General features: G+C 41.6%; 1 protein-coding gene across 1 annotated transcript; it reads right to left on the bottom strand.

Moving 5' to 3' along the window:
- Positions 1-7,617: 7,617 nt before the first annotated feature.
- On the bottom strand, positions 7,618-20,869 carry tfap2b (transcription factor AP-2 beta). Its single transcript, XM_049589959.1, has 7 exons — positions 20,800-20,869; positions 18,436-18,894; positions 16,936-16,990; positions 15,687-15,906; positions 15,214-15,332; positions 14,120-14,261; positions 7,618-8,343 (listed from the first exon to the last, which is right to left on the bottom strand). Exons 1-7 carry the CDS (start codon positions 20,845-20,847, stop codon positions 8,055-8,057), a joined length of 1,332 nt encoding a protein of 443 aa, XP_049445916.1. The 5' UTR covers positions 20,848-20,869; the 3' UTR covers positions 7,618-8,054.
- Positions 20,870-22,464: the final 1,595 nt, after the last annotated feature.

Here is a 22,464-nt window from a genome sequence, read left to right as displayed (position 1 = left end):
ATTTGTAGGTGTTGTCTCAGCTTTCAGTTTAGTGTGAATTCCTTTAAAGGGATACTTTGCTGATTTTCAACCTGCTCTGTGTCACCACGTTATTAGGATTGTGTGTAGATAAACGGTGTTATGGTAAACCCCGTACCGCCAGCTCCGAGAGCTCCCTGCCTGCCATTGATGAAGTGAAGTGAAACGCGTCATTGATGAATTCAAATGACACATTTCACTTCATCTGGCAGATTCTTGCTCAGCCAAACATCATCTGCACACACACTCCACTCCATGGTGACACAGACCAGGTTGAAAATCTGCAAAGTATCCCTTTAAATCCACTGTTGTTGTGTCTCTTGCAATGAAGACACAGAATCCTTTGAATGCCAGCATTTAGTTGATCTGATCACACCCCTATTGGTATGATGAAGACCCAGCAGCAGTTCTTTTTGTCAAGTTTTGGGAGCTAAAACTGATTGGCTATGCTGAGAGAAAGCTTGTGGTGGTGGTAAATTAGTTATGATAAAGGTGTGGTTACCTCAAAGCAACTACCATTGCTTGGTTAAGGTCAGAGAAAAATCTTCATGGTGAAATGAAAGTGTCATTCTTTGACAGTATGAGATGGAGCATGAACCTTGTTGCAATGAGGTTGCAGCAGACACTCCAGGAAGTCACTGCTCCCAGCCAAGAAATAATCCTGGACTTACCACCATAAACCCTGTTTTTACACTTTGGTTTTTGAGCAGATTTAACAAATAAGATATAACGTGTTTATTTGTGAGCTTTAGAGGTGCTGGCAGGTGTACTTTGTTACTTGTGGAAAGAGCTAAGCTAGCTGTTTTGGCCTATTTCCAGTCTGTATGCTAAACTAAGCTAACCATCTCCGTGCCAACCCATTCTCATTCATAGGTCATAAAATACTGACAAATTGTCACACCCCTCTGTGTCTCAAAGTGACACACAGGGCACCCTTTAGCCAATCTATGTGACGCACAGCTAAAACTCTCTGTAACACGTAGTTAATGTTTTGAAATGGTTGAGGTCAGATTTAGACAACAAAACAACTTGATTCGTTTTGGGTTGAAATAAGTATGTTTGCTACATTATGTAACCTGACCCGATGTAATTATGTTACGAATGATGTCAGTGCATGATGACTGTATGTAAACTGCATAACATTACGTTAAAACAACATCAACTTTTGGTTTTACAGTGAACACAAATTCTCCTGGATGAAAGTCTGCTCTCAGTCTCAAGTTTTGCCTTGGATGGGTTTACATTGGAGTTACTTGAAAGCTTAGTGCGTCTCATAAAGATGCTAAAGGGTGCTTTTGGCGTCTATCACATGCCAAGGGTAGTTTCATGTTTAATGGACAGATATGACAGTGGTATCGATCTCTTCACCCAACGCTTTGCAAGAAAGCAGTTTTTCCCAAAATGTCAAACAAATCTGAGCAAATGCAAAATCCCTGTAAGAGGTATTACGTATGGTAACAGTCTAGGCATAGGTCAGCCAGTGCCATGGAAGCATCAGTCAACATTGACTTGATTACATGGTAAAATTTTAATTATTGGCACACTTTTAAAATCTTAAAATGCCAGACTATAACCTGTGAAAATACAGTGTATAAACGCATAAATATCTCCTTATAGTAGGTACAAGTAACTAGACATTTTTGACCTTGGCAATTAAGGGAGCATTGCTTTGTATTCCTGAGTTTGTACACGGGTGTCTGTGTTTGTAAGTGAGCACGAGAAGCTATGTGGCGGAAGTGTATTCTCCTCTGCGTAACCTTGACCCGTCTGGAGAGGCAGCCTTGCCTCAGCAGCAGCAGCAGCAGCAGCTGTGTCACTTCAACTCAGCGTCTTCAGCCCAACCTTAAGGGACCCGGACTGCCCGTGTCCCTGCCCACACATCCACATTCAAGGACCCCCCTGATAGAACAACCAGCCAGACCCCCCTCGCCGCCTCCTCCTCCCGCCCTAAGCTACCAGCAAACACACATTCATGCACACTGTCCGTCATGCATACTGATAAACGTGTTCGCTATCAACAGCAGCAGACAGTGGCCTGACTGCTTGGCTGCTTGACTGCTGACAAAGCCCAGACTCAGCCTGCCTGGCCCTGTAGACACAAGAACAGCGGCGGAGACAAACACTGGCCTCCAGCCACTCCCAGTCAGCTCTACATATGTCACATGTTAATGACATCAAGTCTGTGGCCACCCACAGACCGCGACATACTTGAGGGCAGCAGATCGAGAAATAAAGTCGTTTCTCCTTGGAACGCCGGCCTTATCCTTTCGCTGTGGCATTCAGTGCCAGGACTTCAAGGCTTTAACCCTTTGCATTACTGCAGGTCTGTCGTCAAGTCTGTGGTCACCTTCCTCCACCTTCTCCAGCCACAAACCATGTGGTCTGACGTGGTGGGGCTTGGTCACAGAGAGATTTAGAATAAAATGTATTTGTACAGCACAAATATATCATTATAATATTTATGATACATGTTTTTCTTCCTGTGAAATAATGAATATTTGTAGCCTGGAGGCTTCCTCTGTTAATTAATTAAGTGAACTAGACTGAAAAGGGAAAGTAAAAGTCATTATAGTGTCTGAGTTCATCGTTCTGTATATATTCAACTGTTTCATGAGAAAGAGGGAGTAGTTACCCCTTTGTTTTTGTAGGGATTTGAGCCAAAAACAGGGATGGATGAGCCAAAACCATATTCACAGCTTTAATCCTTATCCCATTAGTGGACTCAGGAGTGAAAATAGTAAACAGCAGCCATGCTAGACTCCTCCATGAGCAGAAAGGAAACAGTATGCCGTCTTTTGTCAAACATGACTGATTCACTTTCGCCTTTTGTGTGTGTGGGAGCTTTGCCTTTCATATCGATCACGGTTGTGCCAACTGTTTGTTTTGTCTTTTCATATAATGAACCCTGGGCCCTCGGTGAGGCCCCGGCGGAGCTTTGCTCCATGCTAAAGGGCTTTTTGTGAGACAGTGTCACGCTCCCTCGTTCCGGCGAGGCTTCGCGTTTCTTATTATTCATGGCTCTCTCCCCGTTTGTTGAGAAGGCCGGGATCAAACAGGCCGATTTGCCACGCCTGACACCCACTGCTGCGAGTGTGTGTTTTGTGTGTGCGTATGTGTGTGCATGTGTGTGTGTGAACTCAGCTCAGGCTCAGTAATGACAGGATTTGTTAAACAGTAAATTAATGAATAATGAAATATCCAGCACGCGCCTGCCTTGCCTGGAGCACAGTGCCCCGAGCAGGAATTACTCCCGACCGGCACTCGGCTGTCTGCATGCTGGATAACCTGTGTGTGTGTGTGTGTGTGTGTGAGAGAGTGTGTGTGTATGAGTGTGTGTGTGTGTGTTGGATAAGCATTTTTACAGCCCATTGCGTGACAGAACGCTTAGGGGCTTTGCTGATGGGGGCCTGCTCTCTCACTTCCTGGCAAAACGACAGACAGACTGACAGAGATGCAGACATAACTACGTGTAGAAAAGACTGTCAGCGCCGCTCTCATACTTTATGTATCAAATATTACCAATGTCTTCATAAGCTCAGTCCATGTTCATAACTGCATTACCCTCCACTGGCCCTCTCATTAAAGTAACAACCTGTGACATTTTCATAAAAATACAATTTGCTTCCCATTATCACCAATTCATCAAACACGAGTCATTGATATCATATCCGGCTCCTGAATGAACACTCTGCAGCTGGTGGATGTTTCCCTGGAACAGGAACAGGAAGTGATGTATTTAAGCGTGATCCACTATAGCCACGTTGGCCCTATAAACACTGAAGTGCAGAATTAATACTTTGCTCAAATCTTATGAACAAAAAAGTGGGAAATTACATTTAAAAGTTTGAACTACTTTAAAAGGCACACTTGTAATAATCCATCATGGCTCCTGAGCTAAAGTCAGGGGACCTGCAGGGGCTAACACATCCTAAACTTCTCTAATGAATGTCCTCAGTTTGACACTGTGTTCATATTAACTTGTATTTGTTAAAAAGGATTTTGTGAGGAGAGCAGATGAAGCGGTGACCAGTGTTACTGGCACATACATTTTTTGTTCTCGGAGATTTGAAACTTCCTATAGCTTGCATTGATTTCTTGAATCAGTAGCCATTGACAAGCTCCAAGTTTTAAGTTTTCATATTGTTATATAACCTTCAGGGAAAAGAAATACCTCGCAAAATGATCAGAATGCTCAATGCTAAAATTTTGTAAACATTCATGGTCCTGTTTTGACTACAAGTGCAGCCAAGTCTTTAAAAAGGCGGAATCTGTAAAGCGCAAATTAACTCCGAACGTTGTTATTATGAGCTGGTTAAAATGTGCCACCAGGCTGACATGACTATGTAGGATATCGTATTTTCTATATGTAACTAAATGCCTTGTTGTTGTGGTAAATGATAAAGCCTTGTTATAAGACACATCATGTTTGTATTGAATAAATACCTCAAGCAAATTGCATTCATAGCCAGACATAATGTCAAAAGCTCTTCACTTTTACTGTCACCTACACTGCAGAAATTACTGCTCCCAAATTTTATAGGTCTATATTAAGTATATAATTTTACAGAACTGATATTTCCTATTATTTGGTTTGTAATTAAGAGTCAAAATAATTTCTAAAATATTTCTCTGCATATTCCAAGCCATTTAAACCTGCAATGTTTTGGCATTTAAAACAGAAAAATAAAAAAAATAAAAATAAAAATTGATGAGGATCTTGGAAGACTCATTTGTGAACACCAGGTAGTGCCTGTACAGATGGAGCCTTGACTTCACAATGAAGCATTTTCAAGAGGCCTGGAGCTCAATACACAAAACTAACTTTGCTGGAAATGGAAACAAAACCCAGAGCAACCACTTGTTTGAGTTGGAAGTTTCAGGAGAGAGTAAAAACATGTTCTCAAATAAGTGAACAGTCCAAAAAGTCACCTTTCTGCTCTTCAGTTCAGTTTAACATCCAGTCACCCTACACTTGCTTTTGCCACTGGGGTCCACAGGTGCGTTAGTTCAGTGCGGGAGATGATTTTTGCTGTTTATTAAGTGTCTTTTTTATTTTAAATTGAATATTAAAATGTTGTTTATTATCATTTTCCTGAGCTTTAATGACATTTGAGGATTAACTGTGTTTTGGCCATTTTGAGTTGGAAAATGAAATTATTTTACACCCTAGTATCTATAATTTCCAACTGAATCAATGCATTAATTTAAAATAACATTTATTCGTTAGTTTTTTTTCACCTACAAGTGGGATTTCTTCCATATAAGATTATTAAAACAAGTAAACAAAAATAGGTTTTCACTGCAGCTTATTAAGGGAGACCTACATATTGTCTGACAGACCTATATATTTAGTTGTATTGGTAGCCTTGCTAAATATTTTCTTTATTTGTAAAGATAACATTGGCACATATTTCAGTCAGCTAATGAATCAACACAAGTCTAAACTGACATTAAAACTGCATTCAGTTGTTTTACATGTCTTTGTAGGCAGCTTGTAGTAAAAACTACATTGTCAGTCGTCCTCGTGATGACCGGAAGCTGCCTGAGTTAATTAGTTAAAAGCTGGTGTGTTGTTGTTTTTTTCTGCCGTGTTTGTTGTTTTGTTTTCTTTGGCTTGTTTGTTTATTGTTCCAGCCAACCTGTCGTTGTTGTAGCCACTGATGCTCAGCAGCTTCCTGTCTTTGTTGAGCGAGAATCGCTCGCGGACATGCGGGTGCTGAACTCTGCACCTGCGTCACGCGGCGTTCCACTCCACGGGTCACACTGAGCCCGCGGGACACTTCCCTCTCTCTCCCTCTCTCTGTTTCTCAGGCTCCCTATTTTCTCTCCGTCTCTCTTTCTCATTAGCTTTCTTTCTCTGTGTCTCTCTACTTTCTCCTCCTCTGTGTGTGTGTGTGTGTGTGTGTGTGTGTGTGTGTCTCTCGCGCTCTGCCGTCATTAGCACACCGGCGGTAGATCCCCACCGCAGAAGCGGGCCCGCGAGGCACGATTCTATTCCCCCTGCGCGCGTGCGAGGGAGAGAGAAGCCTCTCTGAAACGAGGGCCTCACTGGCCGGAAAATACAGCCAATTATCTCCCTGGAATAAGGCAGTATCCATCATGGTGTGTGTGTGTGTGTGTGTGTGTGTGTGTGTGTGTGTGTGTGTGTGTGTGTGTGTGTGTATTCATTTCAGAGGCTTTGCAATATATAGCCAGACTCCAGACCACTGATATTTTAAACCTCACAAAGCTATTAAAACATTATTGTTGTTGTTGCTTTTGTTACTATCATTTATAAATTTTAATCTTGGACCACACATGCCATGAGTAGCAATTTAATTTTACCCTTAATGTCGATATCCGCAATAACAAAATATAAATCCATAATTTAAAGGACCATTTAGCACATTTTTGACCCCATAACATGTGTTAGAGTATACAGTATAACTAAAAGCTTAAAACATTGAACAAACCTATTGGTCATCCCTACATGAATGCGCTCTTGTTCTCACATATTTTATTAAGGTACGCAAGCCTTAATAGAAAGAAAATATTAATATTAATTAATTAACATTAATAATTTTATGTTCATATGTTGTCCCCTTAAACAGTGAGAGTGTGACTCTTTTTTTTTTTTTTTTTATTAGCAGTTTCAGTGGTGGGGTTACTTTTTTATTTACACTTTAATCAAAGATTATACAAGCCTAAATGATGGCAAGGTTGAATTTATTTTAAAATAAATATCTGAAATATTAATTCTGTATTTTTTTATTGTTCCTCCCAGTGATTGAAAATTTACTGTCCTCTGCAATAAACAATTTGTTAAAATGAAAAGAAAAATTAAATTTAGTGGTTTTCTTCAGTGCGGTTGTTGGCTCATTAATTAAATTTTAATGAGTTTTTTTTATTTTTGTTTTATTTTTTTGCCTAAACCAGTATGACATTTATTATGTGATGAGCAGACAACAGTTGTTAAAACATAAACTCACATTTCACTTAAATCAGAAAGACTGGCAAAGATGCCCGGCCTGTGAATGTGAGCCATTACGCTGAATATAACAGTAATTAAAACTAGTGTTGGCATCCAACTGCAATTTCAGTCATTCAGAAAGTTGCATTTTCTTTTTAATCCCCCAGATGGACACACTTTTGCTTAAAGGTGTTCATTAATATTAAATGAAATAAGGTAAATAAATTAATGAATATTACCATGTTTCACATCCTGAATGGATTAAACTAAAAGAGACAGACCCCCAGTCTCGTGGAGAAAAGGCGCAGGCTGCACACCTCGCATAATAAAACACATGGTTTATTATCAATGTGATAGAAATGAAATCACTGGACAATTAGAAGCATGTCTACCCATCATCAGCACCATGACAACAGCTCTATAAGAACAGAAAAACACTGGATGAGTCCTGCCTCCCCCCGCCGGCTCACAAAGGTCGAATCACAGATAAATAGGCCTACTCCAAAGTAGCTGGTGCACCTATTTACACAACCATCCATTTAAATTAATATAAATAAATATTTACACACATAAATTAACTCCCTCCCTCCCTCCTCATACTTGTGTTAAGTCACCAGACAAACCTGTTTCACAGATAGAATGCTCATCACTCAATCTTCATACCCACAATGCTTTTTGTGTGTGAGGACAAACACAAGCGCGCACACACACTCACTCAGCCACACACACACACACACACAATGTTGTTTGTTGGCTGCTCACAGCATCTCAGTCTTACGGGATGCAGGCAGGGGGAGCGAAATGGATGTAACACAGTAACCATCATGTCCTCAGGGGAATGAAAAGAACGTAACACAGATGAAACATCCCTCTGTGCTCTCTGACACTGGCCCACAGGTGTCTTCCTCTGCCTTTTTTTCTCTCTGTCAAGCCTTCCTCCTCTTCCTCCTCCTCCTCCTCCTCCTCCACCTCGGCCCTGTGTGTGGCAGGTCAGTGGCAGTGGTGTAAAGCTAGAAGTAACGGTGTAACGCCTCTGTCTGTGTGTCTGCCTCCCTTTTGGCTCTCCTTCATTGCCTCCCCTCCTGCTTCATTTCCGCTGCTTCTCCTCTTTGTCGGCCTTGTTGCCGCCGTCCCCGTGCCGGTTGTTGGGAGGGTTGTTGAGAAACATCTTGTCGAGTCCTTTGAGAGCCTCGGTGAGGTAGTTCTGGAGGGTGGTGAGCGCGGCGCAGATGGCGGGCGAGCCGAAGCCGTGCGTGATGAAGGAGAAGTGGGAGAGGCAGCTCTGGATGCCGGGTTCCAGGATGGGGCTGGGCCTTGAGTTGCCCAGGGGAGTCCTATCCTGGGCCAGCAGGTCTGTGAACTCCTTACACAGCTGTCTGCAGGGGAGAAGACACAACGTCAGGAGGGAACTCTGACTCATCATAGGGTTTCCCTAAAATAGCTAATTTATTTGAGATAGATTATGTCATACAGGCTGATAAAAGGTACTCCTCTTCTTCCGCTTTTCTTAATGTTTATAGTTCCAGTGTTTGTAATTTTAGTGTTTTCCAAGCTGGACAAATGTCATTGTTTCCATTTAAATGTTAGTAGTGGAAGGGCTGACAGAATTTTGTGTACAAGTTTGAACTTTCTGAAAACCAGATTTTGTTTCTGCCACCTGAGCTGCACCTGCCAATCCAACAAAATCATGCAAACCTGTGTGTAACCTAATCAAAACATCTCATTAAGGTGCCTGCAGTCAATATGTAAATAATCAAACTGCAGAATTTTAAAGCACAGTAAGTGCTTGGTATTCAATTAGCATGATACTGACCCTGTCAGCAAAACAGTATAAAGTACTGTATGTGCAACTGCTGCCTATCTTTAAAACTCAGGGGATGCAACCAAATCAACCACCACCATCTTATTGAGATGCCTCTGTGGTGAAACAGTCTCAAGGGATGATAGTGAGGGTATTTTTCAGCATTAGCTGCAGATATTCCTGCAATACTACCTGGAACTGAATATAACTTATTAATTAAAAAAAGAAAAAAGGCTGACAAAGCAGGAAGACATGTTATAATTCCACAACTCTAACTGCACTGAGGTAAAAGGAGCACATTTCTGTTTTAGCTGCATTTCAGTGCATCTGTTATTTTTCAACCCAGTTGCCAGAATAAATGTTGGCACTGTTTCTGCAAACCATGCATATGTTACTGATGTATGGATCATATGTTACATTTTGTTCATTTCATATGTAACCGATATGTTGAAACTAATTCAATTTTATGTTGTCAGTGGTTAACATGTTAGGTTAAAGGACAAAAAAAAAAAACCACTTGGCAAGGATGAGGGTGAGATCATGTTTTGGCTTAAAATAGCTGGTTTTGTCATCACAAACATGGCTGGAAATTTCTTAACAAGTTGTTACAAAAATACCAAGTTTGTTGCCCTGACATGGCTGGGGAATACCCGGTTTTGTCACCATGATACGCTGAAAAGGTCCTGGCATGCTGTTAAAAAATACCCGGTTTTGTCACCACAGAAATGGCTGGTCATGTCCTAACATGTTGATAAAAACTACCTGGTTTTATCGTCACAAACATGGCTTGAAATGTCCTGATATGCTGATAAAAAAAACTACCCGGTTTTATCACCACAAATGTAGCTGTAAATGTCCTGACATGTTTAAAAATACCCGGTCTTGTGACCACAAACAAGGCCCGTAATGTCCCGACGTGTCCTTAGAAAAACAATTTTGTTGCCACAAACGCAGCTGAAAATGTCCTGACATGTTGTTAAAAAAATACCCAGTTTTGTCCTCACGATCACGGCTGGAAATGTCCTGAGATATTGTGAAAAATACCCACTCTTGTTGGTCTTGATCATTAGTCTGCTGCTGTGTGCTATGTGGCAACCATCTTACCTAGGTGTCATGCCATCTGCCATCCCCACCTCCTCTTAATGATGAGAAACTCAGCTCATATATGTGTAATGTGAATTACATCACTTTAGATGTAGATTTAAATGTTGATATGTATGAAATGTACAATCCATGGTTTGCAGAAACGTAAAATGCCAACTTTTTGTTCTGGCAACTGGGCTGTATTTTTTTTTTAATTTCCATGTCCTGTGGAAAAGCAGCTCAACAGGACAGATTAAAAAACAACTGTGGTGTCAATAATGTAACAGAGCAGTATGTTAGGATAATAAATTATGTTGTTTGAGCTACCAACTGTGCTGTGCTTTTTGACAGCAAGGCACCTGTAAAATAATGTTATTTAATGGATTTTAAAAAAAGCAAAAGCAGTGATTCACCCTAAGCAGTATTCTTGTTAGGGTGGGAATGACTGTAAAACACCACTTGGATCATCACTGAAACCCAGACTGATAAAGATTCTCTCAGATAGTTCAGCAGCTCCTGAAGACAGCATGACTCCACCCACCTATTCACTGGGAGAGGAAACTAGCAAAAGCTTGGTGCATCAGTGCTGTTTAATCATAGCTAAATGAGGTTTTAGGTTTCATTGGTACAATTCACCACATGGTGCGTACTGCCCACTCTCTGCTAGGACAAGCCCTAAAACTCTCTGAATGTTGTGTGCCAAATCAAGATATTTACAAGAGAACTGTGATGTTTTTTTAACCCTATCTTCCCTTTATCAGCTTGTATGACAATCACTTCCAAAGAAAAATTGTCCCCCTGATACTTCCATTTTTAACCTCTTTAAGGAATGTTCAGTGCATCCAAAGCCTAATTGTGCAACAGCGCTTTCTTTCAGCTTTTCTTCATTTACCTGTTTAATTTTATGATTTTTAAAATGCTTTTGGAAATCAGTCAAAGAAATTAAAAACATTAACTGGATGCAGGCAACTGCTACAGTACATCTTAACCTGAACAGAGTGGCAGTGCCGAGAGAGTTTTCAATGTAATTAGAGTATTTAATTCACTAAAAAATTTCTTCTGGCTCAGTTGCATTCTGGCATACTGAATCTGTGAAGAAGTTTACAACTCTTTTTTTGTTTTTCCTTTGCTTTAATGCTACAACAAATCCATTTCTTTCACTGACTCCATTGAACACCTCAACTATAAACACATAATCATTATGACATCATACCAGATGTGTGGACTCGAGTCACATGACTTGGACATGACAAAATCAAAAAAGATTTGCAATTCCACTTGGAATTTAACAGCACTGACTTGTGACTTAATTTGGACTTGAGCCTTTTGACTTGAAAATACTTAACACTTTCACCTATGCCCCAAAATTAAAGTAAAATCTCTAAAAAAAACTCACCTCAGAATCAATTCATTTCCCTTTATATCCCAAATTTACTAACACTGAAAGCTATTTGTTCCCAGGAAGTTGGCATAATCAATTACACTAAATTCCCCAGATGATCTACTTTGTTTGAATCCAGCAGAATCCAGTTGAGTTGCAGGACAGAACCATGAAGGACCAACGTTACTTAATTGAACGCCAACTGGAATAAATAGTACCAAAGATGATTTTGTCTGTGTACAAAAACTACGCAGTGCTCAACAAAAAATGAATAGCGGTGTGCAAAACATGCAGGTCCAAATTTACAGAGAACTTTCAATAAACTTTCTTTTTAACAAATAAGTACAGATTTTAAAAGCATTCATTATTTTTGTAAATTTAATTTATTATTACTATGCTCATAAATGGAGTTATATTGGTTAAGAGCACATTGTGACTCGTGTAGGACTTGACACTCAAAGTTTCGGCCTTGGGGCTTGAGCACAAAGACCTTAGACTTTTTTGTGACTTGCAAAAGAATTATTTTGTCCCATCTCTGTGTCATACCGTATGTGTTTGTTAAATTATCCTTAAGAATGGAAAAATAAGTTACCACAATACTTTCACAGCAAAAATGTACCCATAAATACAAGGCTAATGTCAACAGCACATATTTGAACACTGTGCAAAACACTAACACCTGATGTCTCCAAAATGGAGTGTAATAAATGCACAGAGCAAGAAAGTTGTGTGTTTGAAGCCTCCACATTAAGAGCCAATCTTTCACTGTTAATATATGTAATTTAAGACAAGAGGTCATGAAATGGACCTTCGTTCTTCACTTTAGATTTCAAGCGAAAAACGCAACGGTAAAAGAAAATCACGTCTTCACCTCGTTCTGCTTGTTAAATTTCAGCAAATCATCCTCTGGTTTTAGGCCCACGTTTTATATTCAGGACCTCTCTCTCTCTCTTTCTCTCAAATTTGTACTTGCATGCCCCATGCACACACACACGCACACACACACACACACACATCCTGTAAGCGGCCTAAGGGCAGAGCTCCAGCAAATGAGTGACAGGCTGTGCAGGCCGAGCCCAGCTGGGGTTAGGGGAGTAGAGAGGAGAAGCCGCCACCCCGGGCTACACTCAAGGCTCTCGCTGTTGTTTTCTGACGACTTGAAACACTTCACTGCTAAATAATGAATTTCTAACAGGCAGCACCGACACACAGTATTGGAACAGGTTTGAATCTGAGCATCAAACATCCACCACCGAACACACCGTACATACCGAGTACATTGGGATGCACACACACACACACACACAGGCAAATGGTTTATGCAGTGCAGACCAGCAGACTATTTATGCAAGCTAAAAATACAAGCCTCCTGAAGGGATCTTTGTGAGATGCTTTACAGCTTTGCTTGGAACCTTTTCATCTACAAAACTCATTCAGGGGAATAAATGGACACACAGAGAGGGACTGCTCATTAATTGGCAGCGGGCGTTTTTCTTTCTTAGTCATTGTAAAAATAGGAAAAAAATGCAAAGTAATTCTGTGATTGAATCCACATTTATAAATCCACATTACTCTTCTACCCTGCTTCCCTTAAAGAAAATCTTTGTCGCTCGCTTGCTGAAGGTAATCACAAGATCCTGGATTCAATTCCACACTTTAACGGCCATAAAAATTGATTCATATAAGTAACTTTATGAGGAGAACCAGTAAAACGGATCGCCTCTAAGACCAGAAGCAGAGGTCAAACACACACTGGCAACCTCAGAGTTCGTATTTAATAATGTGTGTGAGCTGTGCAGGCCAACTGAAAGTGTCCAGCATTAAATATAAAGTTATTCAGGTGGTGCTACTTTTGTTTGTAAGGTTCTTGACTTTATATAGATTTCAGCTCATTTCTTAAACAGCTAAATTTAATTTAACTGCTCTAATTGTTCAGTGTCAATTAGCTTTTTTTATTCCAGGTTAGATCCATATTGAATTTAATGTGTTTCACTAAGAAGATCTCACTCCAGTTTTTAAAATGTCAGTGTCATGCTCACTGTGGCAAGATGGACTTAGTGTGACGTAAAACAGAGAGGATACAGGAGAGGTTTACACCCTCAGGGGGCCTTAAAGAGGGGCCACAGAGGCCCCAGGAAAATGAGAGAGAGAGAGAGAGCTTATTTTCACATTAATTTCATTCATCAGAAATGGAACTACTTGCATAAGAAGAACCTGTTTTTCAGCCTGTATGTGGGACAATTACATAATTAAAATCAACAGCAAAGAAAATGTTTCCAAATGGCACCCTGGAACAGCAGAGCTTGTAAAATGAGGAGATTCTGAGCCTTAAATGCAAGGCCGTATAGGTTTTGTTTCAACGTTGAGGGGGACACATATGAAATGGATAAAATTTGGGGGTCATTTCCTAGAAAATTTTGAGCATCAAACACTTAATTTTCTGTATCCTGGTGAATTTGTATTCTTCATTTTGCGCATGATCTGCATCAACTGATAGCTTGAATGTCTTATATATTGTCAAAATATAAGTTAAGTCCTCTGTTACCTTATGTTTTTGTTGCAGGGGGACAAATGCACAGGTATGTCTCCCCCTTTAAATGTACACGTATGCATAACTGTATGGCTGCTTGAGTATTTCCAACCACTTTGCTTATACATAAAGACATAAAGTATTATGTATGTATCAGGGCCCTGACCTGGTTGGATGTGTTTAAGTAGCTAAATTGCTCATTTAAATAATGAAACTAACACTAGAGTATAATGCCATCACCAGCCGGCATCTCTCTACATGCCACACTGCAGACATGCATTACATATCCTATGACAGACAATACTCTATAAAGGCTATAAGGGAGCAGAATCTAATCAAACGCTCCATCAAACTCACTTTGTCGCCAGCAGCATGTTTTTCCGCGTGTGCAGCTCGTTGGGGTCCGCGTGCTGCCGGTTGAGGTACTCGCTCACGGCTTTGGTGGGGAACTCCGTCTCGCAGATGTAACCGAAATCCCGGGCCAGGTGGACCGCTTCACCTGGAAAGAGGTAAAGGTGCGGTTGGAGTGGATGGAAATATAATGTGGAGCAAAAACAAGCTGCAGAGGATGAATGCAGGTTTGACTCAGTGGTGGAGAATTTCAGTTCTACAACTTCCAGTGCAGATTTTTTAAGACGTGTAAGAGCCTCCCCTCTTACTTTTTTATTTAAGATTGTATATGTTAATGTTAATTAATATGCTGCGACCACATTATTCCTGGGCACACGTGATGCTTTTACGCACCGATTTCCCTCCCACTATCGTCCTCCCGGATGACGCAAAAACATTAGAAGTTTTATCGTGAAAATTAATTCATAATTATTTTATTATGCTTTTTGTGGGCAGGAATGATAACAAAATTTCAATGTAGACGTGTAAATATAGTGTAAGTAACTGTCAGTCAGGCAGTAAAAAATATATAAGGTTGTCTAAAATGGCAAATATTGAGTTTAACAAAAATATTCAAAAGAACAAGTAGAAAAAATATTGTCTTTATGTATTATCTATTTGCAGGACATTGTTTCCTTAATTGGAATGACCAGATGTATAGGGAATATTATGAGAAACATGAGCTATATGCAAAATATAGGCCCATATAACCTGGCTAAATGCAGGTGTAAAACCGGTTAGGCCCAAACTGCAGCCTTTAATTAAATAAATAATTAATTAACCTGATTTGGTAACACCAGTCCTCCTCAGTAGTTGTATTGAATATTTATTTTTGTGGTATTGCACTACACCATTTTATGAAAACAGGGTCATTTTCATGTGTGGAGTGTGTAAGGTCATGACCTTTGCAGACCCATATTTTGACCATGAATGCTTTGTCAAATCGTTGCAATGAGGAGTTTAAAGTCTAAATAAAATGTTTGGTTTTTATGCCTTTTTGGAGTGCACAATTCCCCCTGTAGTTCCTGTATTTAAGGAGTTTAAAACGGTAACTGAATCACCTTCTACAAGAGATGTTAGTAATGTGACGTTGGCAGCTTTGCGTCTTCCAGCAGGTAAATTGAGTCCAATCTTCTCCAGCTTTTCTCTCAGACACTTCCCACCGTTTTTGGACTTTGCTCTGCAGAAAAGAAACGAGTTCATGTAAATTGCATATTTAAAGCAGGGCACATTTATTGAGAAATGTTTTATAGTAGTTAAAAAAATCCTCCCACATAGCATTTTATTAACAAATGACCAATATTCGCTTTAAAGTTTGGAAACTTTATAGTCATCAGCTTGTGCTCCAGTGTGTCTCCGGAGGTTTAGTTAATGTTAAGTAATATCTATGAGCTAAATGGCACACACATGCAGAGGCCTTTTCCTACAGTGCAGGCTTTAATTAATAGATCCCCTGCATATTTAACGAGCCACAAGCTTCTCTCCATCCACACAGTTGTCCCTGCGTCAACATGCTCTCAGGCTGCAGTCGTACCTTCTCAACACGCCCCCCAACAAGGAGGCGTTGAGGCACTCGGGCGGGGACAGTCTCCTCTGCACCTCCCCTACGGTCACTTTGTACTTGGAGGTGGAGCTGAGCAGCGACAGGCGGCCCGGTACCGAGCAGAACACCTCGTTGATGTTGACGGTGACTCCACCGATGAGGCCGTCCTTGCCGAGCATCAGGGAGCCCATGTTTTTGGGTGGCATGGGGACTGGAAGAGGGAAGGTTAGAGGCGGTGTGAGTGCTGCTCTTACATAACAACAAGGGGACTGAGTCAAGTTAGAAATCTCTCTCTCCTGTCAAACTTTGCGCGCTCAGAGGGCGGCCCTGGTCTAATGAAGCGCCCACGCGCTGGGCATTTGCTGTTATTTAATGTCGCGCGACATTCTCATTACAATATTATCGATTGTTGATTGGCTCGCGCTCTCAAATCGCATTAACCACCTCCCTGTCTTTCCTCCACGGCCGGTTTAACTCCCACCAGCAGCACTGGATGCTCCTTCATCCCGCGCGTTAATGCGCGCGCTAATGGCGTAAAAAAATAAAAAAAAAAAAGGAAAAAGAAAGAAGCAGCCAGCTCGTGCATGCATGCGTAGGGGCCAGTGCGAGGGGGTTTTGATGGCTCCACGGGGGATAATACCGCAGATTAGCTCTAAACGAGCTCACGAGATCTCCGTGAGCGGTGCCATTTATTACATCAGCGGCTTAAATGCCCCGCGGGGAGCTCAGTCACTCAACATCCCGTAACTAAATCACCGCACATCATCAGGGCGGCAGCATGGCAGCCTGTCAGCGACACACTGCCTGCGAGTCAATATACCGAGATCCTTTAACCTGGCTTCCAACTCCTTAGCCCGAGCACCCAAAAAACACAAGAGGTGGTGCGTTCAGGTACTAGGAACCTTTATAAAAGATGGAGTTGTGGCGCGTCTGGTCCTGTTTAAATCCAAGTGGTGCCCAGATTTGCTGTTTTCATGGGAGAAACTGTAGTTGTACACACCATAAATCATCACAATGCATAGCACATATAGGATATAGAATTATATAAAATTATATAACGAAACAGGGAGGAAAGAGAGCCCAAGATGAGCTGGCAGCTGTGCGCAATATCAGCATATAACGCACAAATAAAAGCCAAATTATTTGATATTTGTACTACATCTGGTCAATTTTGTCATATTGTTGCATTTGTAGTGTGTGTCTGTGTGTGTGTGTGTGTGTGTGTGTGTGTGTGTGATACCTTTCTTAATTACTGATTGATCCAGGATGTTGGTGCCGTTGGTGTCCTCAATAGTCTGTTAGAGCCAAGATAAATACAAATCATTATAGTCTGCTTTATAAAAGCAGATCCATGCTGCCCTAACCCACTTAACGAGCATGTGAAAGTTATTTTCCCACAAAATCCTCCTGGATTCATTTCAGGTGTCCAAAAGAATAAAACAAACGAATCCGATTAATAATCCATTCTCTCTCTCATTTAAAAAAAAAAAAATCATCATGACATGACTCATATAGACCAAGCTGCTCTCCCAAATTTAAAGCCTCATTCATTAGTCTCATTCATCACCCTGCGAGATAAATTCCTCTTTGAATAGACCTGCTGCTGTCGTCATTTCTGCACGCTTGTATACAAAAGAAGAAAAAAAAAACTTGTTAAAACAAATTTAAATGGGGGTTAATAAATGCATGACACAAATACGCAAAGCCAGAAATGAGAATGTAATGTGGAGGTTAAATGGCAAACAATTCGTGGTGGTTGTGCCCAGAGGGGAAACGAGGGGAAGATGGAATCCTACACAGCTCACTATAAAGTCTACAGCTGGCTTTGTATATTCTGCACCTTGGGAGGAACAGCAAGAAAGAAAAATCTATATTATCCCATAAAACAAAATGACAGCCTTCAAATTCTGTGAATTCAATGACAACAATAACATGCGTAACAACAATAATAATAATAATAATATATAATTCAAATAAATAAAATTTTCACACAAAATTATAAAGGTAAAAAACAAAAATCTATTTTCTACATATTAAAGTTAATAAAAAAATATTGCAGTATCTTTAGACTTTTCTGCTTTAAATATATATTCATCGTTATGTCAGTGAAGAAGCAGCATCTGAGCTCCATGCAGCAGTTTGTGAATTATTCCACATATCAGCATCTTCTCATCAAAGGAGATGTCTCAGCTCTCTGAAGATGCTTTGTTTAGCTGTGGGCCATTTGCGTTTAGGCTACAGCTGCTGTGAGAGTCCAGCCCTGAGGGAGCTGCTCTGAGTTCACTGACCTTAACTCTAAAGGCGCGGACACAATGAAGAAGACAACTGTCAACGATTACAGATCCGTTTCTTCCATTACAATATCTTTTATATTCTTTAATTTAATTTAGATGTGATGTTTAATGACACCCAAACTAGGGGATTTTTCATGCAAAGTTTGTATACCTGCAGTATGTTTGTTTTAGTTAAATATAAACTGCCATTATTGTAAATTAGAAAAGTTAAATTCATAATTACAGTGCACACATTTTGTATCTGCTTTTACAATGATATACAATAAATTATAATATAATTGCAGTGGCATATGTGGCCCCTGACTTGCAGTGTATCTTTCCTTGCTTATAGTAATATCTTCAAAAATATCTTTTCAAAAATTAAACTAAAAATATAATCATAATTGGAACTGGAAAAATATATTTACTTTCACCCCTGTAAGTCTCAGCTGTGATCTCTGACTCACCTGAACATCCTCCATACCGTGCAGCCCGTGCAGCAGTCCGTCTCCCATCCCGGGCTCCAGTCCCGGGTGAGCGGAGTGCAGCAGCACATCAGGCCGCCGCACACCGTAGTCCCTCCGCGGGTCCAGCCCGGGCAGCTGAGGCAGCGAGGCCCGAGGCTGCGCCAACAGAGCCGAGCTATCCATCCGCTCCCCGGTGGCGTCCTGCCGCTGCCGCGCCCCCCATGCGCTCTGCTGGCTCTGGTGCAGGGAGTTCAGAGAGTACGGGTCGCTGACGTGGGAGTACGGATCCTGGCTCTGGTAGTGAGCGAGCGGCTGGTACGGCGGCGGAAAGTACGGTGGCTGGAAGTCCGACGATGGCGCGTGAGACAGCGGCGGCGCGCTGGAGTAGGGTCCCGCGTGCGATACCGAGCCCAGCTGGGACAGGCGCGAGCTGTGGCTCGAGACACCGTCATGCCGGTCCTTCAAGAGGATGCAGAGAAGAACAGAGAAATCAAGTCCATGCAGAAATGGAAGCACATTATACTGAAATAAAACCACATGGAGGCCTCGGACTGTGATGCATTTATGAGACTATATTGCCCCTGGTGATGTAGCCAAAGTAGCCCACACTGCCATTGAATCTCCTGAAAAAGAAAAGAGCCTGAAGGAAAAATGTTATAGCCTAATTTAAAACCTCTCACAGCGAAAACCTCCCAGCAGTGTCTACACATGCACCGTTTGCGCAATTCTGAAATAGAATCTGAGTGAAGGAAACTCACCGCAGTGGAGTAGGAGTGAACTAACATTTGTAAAGCCTCTGTTGGTGTCACGAGCGGGCTTACGGTAAAACAGCAGGATAGCAGAGATAGTGTCGGGCCAAGATGGCCAAACTCATTCCAGGTAGAAGCAGCGCGTGTGTGTATATCTGCAGGCACGGCCTGGTCTACAGCTCCACGCAGAACCTTCCTCCGCCCGGAGCTGCCGCCGCTCTGAGTGTGAGCACCGAGCGCCCGCCTCTACCCCCGGTATACGGTGTAATTGTTATTCATGACTGAGACTTACAGGAATATTAATGTGCGCGAGGCAGGGGACTGGCGACACATGGAGCGTGAAGCCTCTCGCGCAACCGTGAGTGACGTTTAAATTCCGTGGAGAGCCGAAACGCGCCAACAGCAGGAGATAGAAAGAGGACTCTCTCTGGCAGGAGAAAGCGAAACAGGGTGACCAGAAGGACCCGTGAGGAATTCCCCCATCACCAAAAATACGCACTTTGGGGGGAGCTTTTATAGGCAAAATCTGACGCAGGGAAAGAAAAACCACTTTTACGCACAGACACAAACACATGCGCAAAGGTGAAACCGTCTTATTCCATTTAACCCAAACTCCAGCCTGCCAACACAACACTCCTGCAAAATAAAGCACATCTCATGTAGTGCTGCAGCTGCCTTTTATTAACCCACTGAAAAAACCCACCCGAGACACTACAGGGGCGCACGAGGGGCTCGTGTGAACGGTGTCACGAGTCAAAAGAAGCGATTAAACTTTATATTGTAGACTCCGCCGGCCCCTTCTTCGCCCTCCTGGATGACTTGTTTAACAACATTATAGCCTCTCCCCTCCCTCACGCCGTGGGAGAAAAGCCATGTGCGGCACGAGACAAGGGTTTCCCACCGGGCTGAGCCGAGGGGCCTCGCGAGCTGCCCTTTTCTCCCCTTCGTGGTGCTTTGTGCTCGAGCCCATTCAGCGCGAGCCGGAGCAGCGGTTTCGCCCCCACGCACGGCGGTATTTCTCCCCTTTCCCCTCGCTCGTTTTTTAAAAAAATGTTGTTCTGGGACCAAAGCCAAATGATTTACATACTTCTGACACATCACTGCCCCGCTGACCCTGCGTCTCTCCGTTATTTCTCTTTTGCTATAATTTAAAATATAAGACATTAATTTGTAATTTTTGCTGCATCACTTGTCTATTTCTAAAATCTATTTAGAGATATATCAGAGGTGTAATTATTATTTTTTAAATATGTTTTAGCTTGATTTTTAAACGTGAATTTGCGCAAAAAGCCCTGTATTTGAAATAAATCCAACATCTGATAATTAAAGAACAAGTAAAATACAAATTATATTTATCCAGTGTCACATATTTTTTCCGTTTTACCCCATATTCCAAAAAGCAACATAGCCACACACATAAAATATTATTAACACTTCAAAACATTTGAGCGCAAATGTGCCAAATGTAGTGAAACATCCTCCACAGTCTCCACATCAGTAAAATACCAGGCCTACAGCTTCCTGCAAACACCGCACTTATCTCAACACTTCATTATCCCCACATAGCTCCTCTTATAAGTCCTCACGACCACAAACAGACGGACGGTAACGTTACCTCATAAATATCTTCATACTTGACATTCTCAACTAGTTTCCACAGCATGGTCGCTTCTCCGGTGTCGGTAAACCGAATGCAGCCAAGTGAGGCAGGGATGTCTCAACTCTCTCTCTCTCTCTCTCTCTCTCTCTCTCTCTCCCTCTCTCTCTTCCTCTTCCTCGCTCTTCCTCTCTCTCCCTCTCTCTCTCCGCCCTCTGTAAAGTCAGGCAGGCTTTGTGAATGGGGAACCCCTGTAAAGACTCCACTACTGTTAAGAAGAGCTATAGGGCGGGCTGACAGCAGCAGCAGCAGGCTGCTCCATCTGAGGAAATAAATACAAAGAGTGCATGTTTTATTTATCACGTATCTCTGTAATTTCCAAAAATAAAAGCACAACCAGTTGGCAACCGCCTTTCATGAGTGCCACACACATTTGAACATCTTTTGTGAAGGGTGACTTAGAACAAGGGTGTCACATGCAGCCCAATTTGATCTCAAGTGGGCCAGACCAGTAAAACCACTGCATAATAACCTATAAATATCAACCTCTGCAAAATTTTCTTTCATTCTGAACACATTCACCCATTTACCAAATGAAGAAGAAAGAAAAATATGTGCAAATTCAACAGTATGTCTTCTACATTCAGTCAGTCTGCTACTCACTGTCATAACATGTGCATTTTTTCATAAAGTAGAAGCTATTGATGAAGCAGGTTAAGTCATCCCCTGCCCTCAGCAGCAGGGTTCCACTTATATAGTTTTCAGATAGAAGTCTGATGCAGATTCTTTTGCACTGAAGCTGCTGGTTGAGAATATTTTGCACAATGTTTAATATCTTTAAATATGACCATTGAAAGTATTCATTATTATTTCAGACAGCTGTATTCTGGTCAGAGTGGAGAAGCCTCTAAGGAACCTGAAACCTCTCGGCATCAACATTAAGTGTGCAAAATCATGTAGAGGGCCGGATCGGACCCTTTGGTGGGCCAGTTCTGGCCCCCTGGTCATATGTGTGACACCTCTGACTTAGAAGCGAGTAAAGGTGTTGCAATCTTTCTTACAGTGTCTGAATTATTATTATTATTATTTGGAGCAAAGTGAAACACAGACTGATAACTTATGACATCTAACTGAAGTTTAAAAAAACAAAACAAAACAGAGTGTAGTCATTTAAATATTTCAGTTGCTGCTGTAACAACGGGATTATGGAGGGATTACTGAACAGGCCTGCTGGGCACAAGCCCAGGGGCCCAAAGTGTCAGGGGCTCCCCCTGGCCTTCATCTGCATAACGACACTCAATTTAACATGCACTGACCAGAAAGAGATGCAAAGCGACTTCAGAGGCACACAAAACCACAAAATGATGCGTATCATCTACAAAGATACGCATATCCCATTTTAGCGAGTGTATGAAGTGTAGCTACAGTTGTGTAGGATGTGAGTGGAATGGAGGCACTTATTTATTCATTTTTATTACCAATTTATTATTATTTATTTTTATATACGAGCCCGGTCCTTGAGTGCACCTAAATTTCGTTGTATGTTTGTACACTGACAAAGAAATCTGATCTAAAAACAACGACAACGATAAAGGTAAACCACCACAAAGTCTGTGTCTTGCTCCACTCCAAGGTGGTGGGGCCTTTTGTGTATCTTTGCCCAGGGGCCCATTGTCTCATGAT

Source organism: Epinephelus fuscoguttatus, linkage group LG11, assembly GCF_011397635.1.
Source record: "Epinephelus fuscoguttatus linkage group LG11, E.fuscoguttatus.final_Chr_v1".
NCBI classification, from domain to species: domain Eukaryota; kingdom Metazoa; phylum Chordata; class Actinopteri; order Perciformes; family Serranidae; genus Epinephelus; species Epinephelus fuscoguttatus.
Note: the sequence above shows the minus strand (reverse complement) of the source record. Positions and strands in the feature narration are given on the sequence as shown.

Excerpts from the sequence above, each read along its gene's own strand:
- tfap2b (XM_049589959.1), bottom strand. The coding sequence starts at position 20,847 with ATGCTGTGGAAACTAGTTGAGAATGTCAAGTATGAAGATATTTATGAG. Across the intron at positions 15,333-15,686 it reads TTGGGGGGCGTGTTGAGAAG|AGCAAAGTCCAAAAACGGTG; the intron begins GTACGACTGCAG and ends TCTTTTCTGCAG. Across the intron at positions 8,344-14,119 it reads AACATGCTGCTGGCGACAAA|ACAGCTGTGTAAGGAGTTCA; the intron begins GTGAGTTTGATG and ends TCTCCCCTGCAG.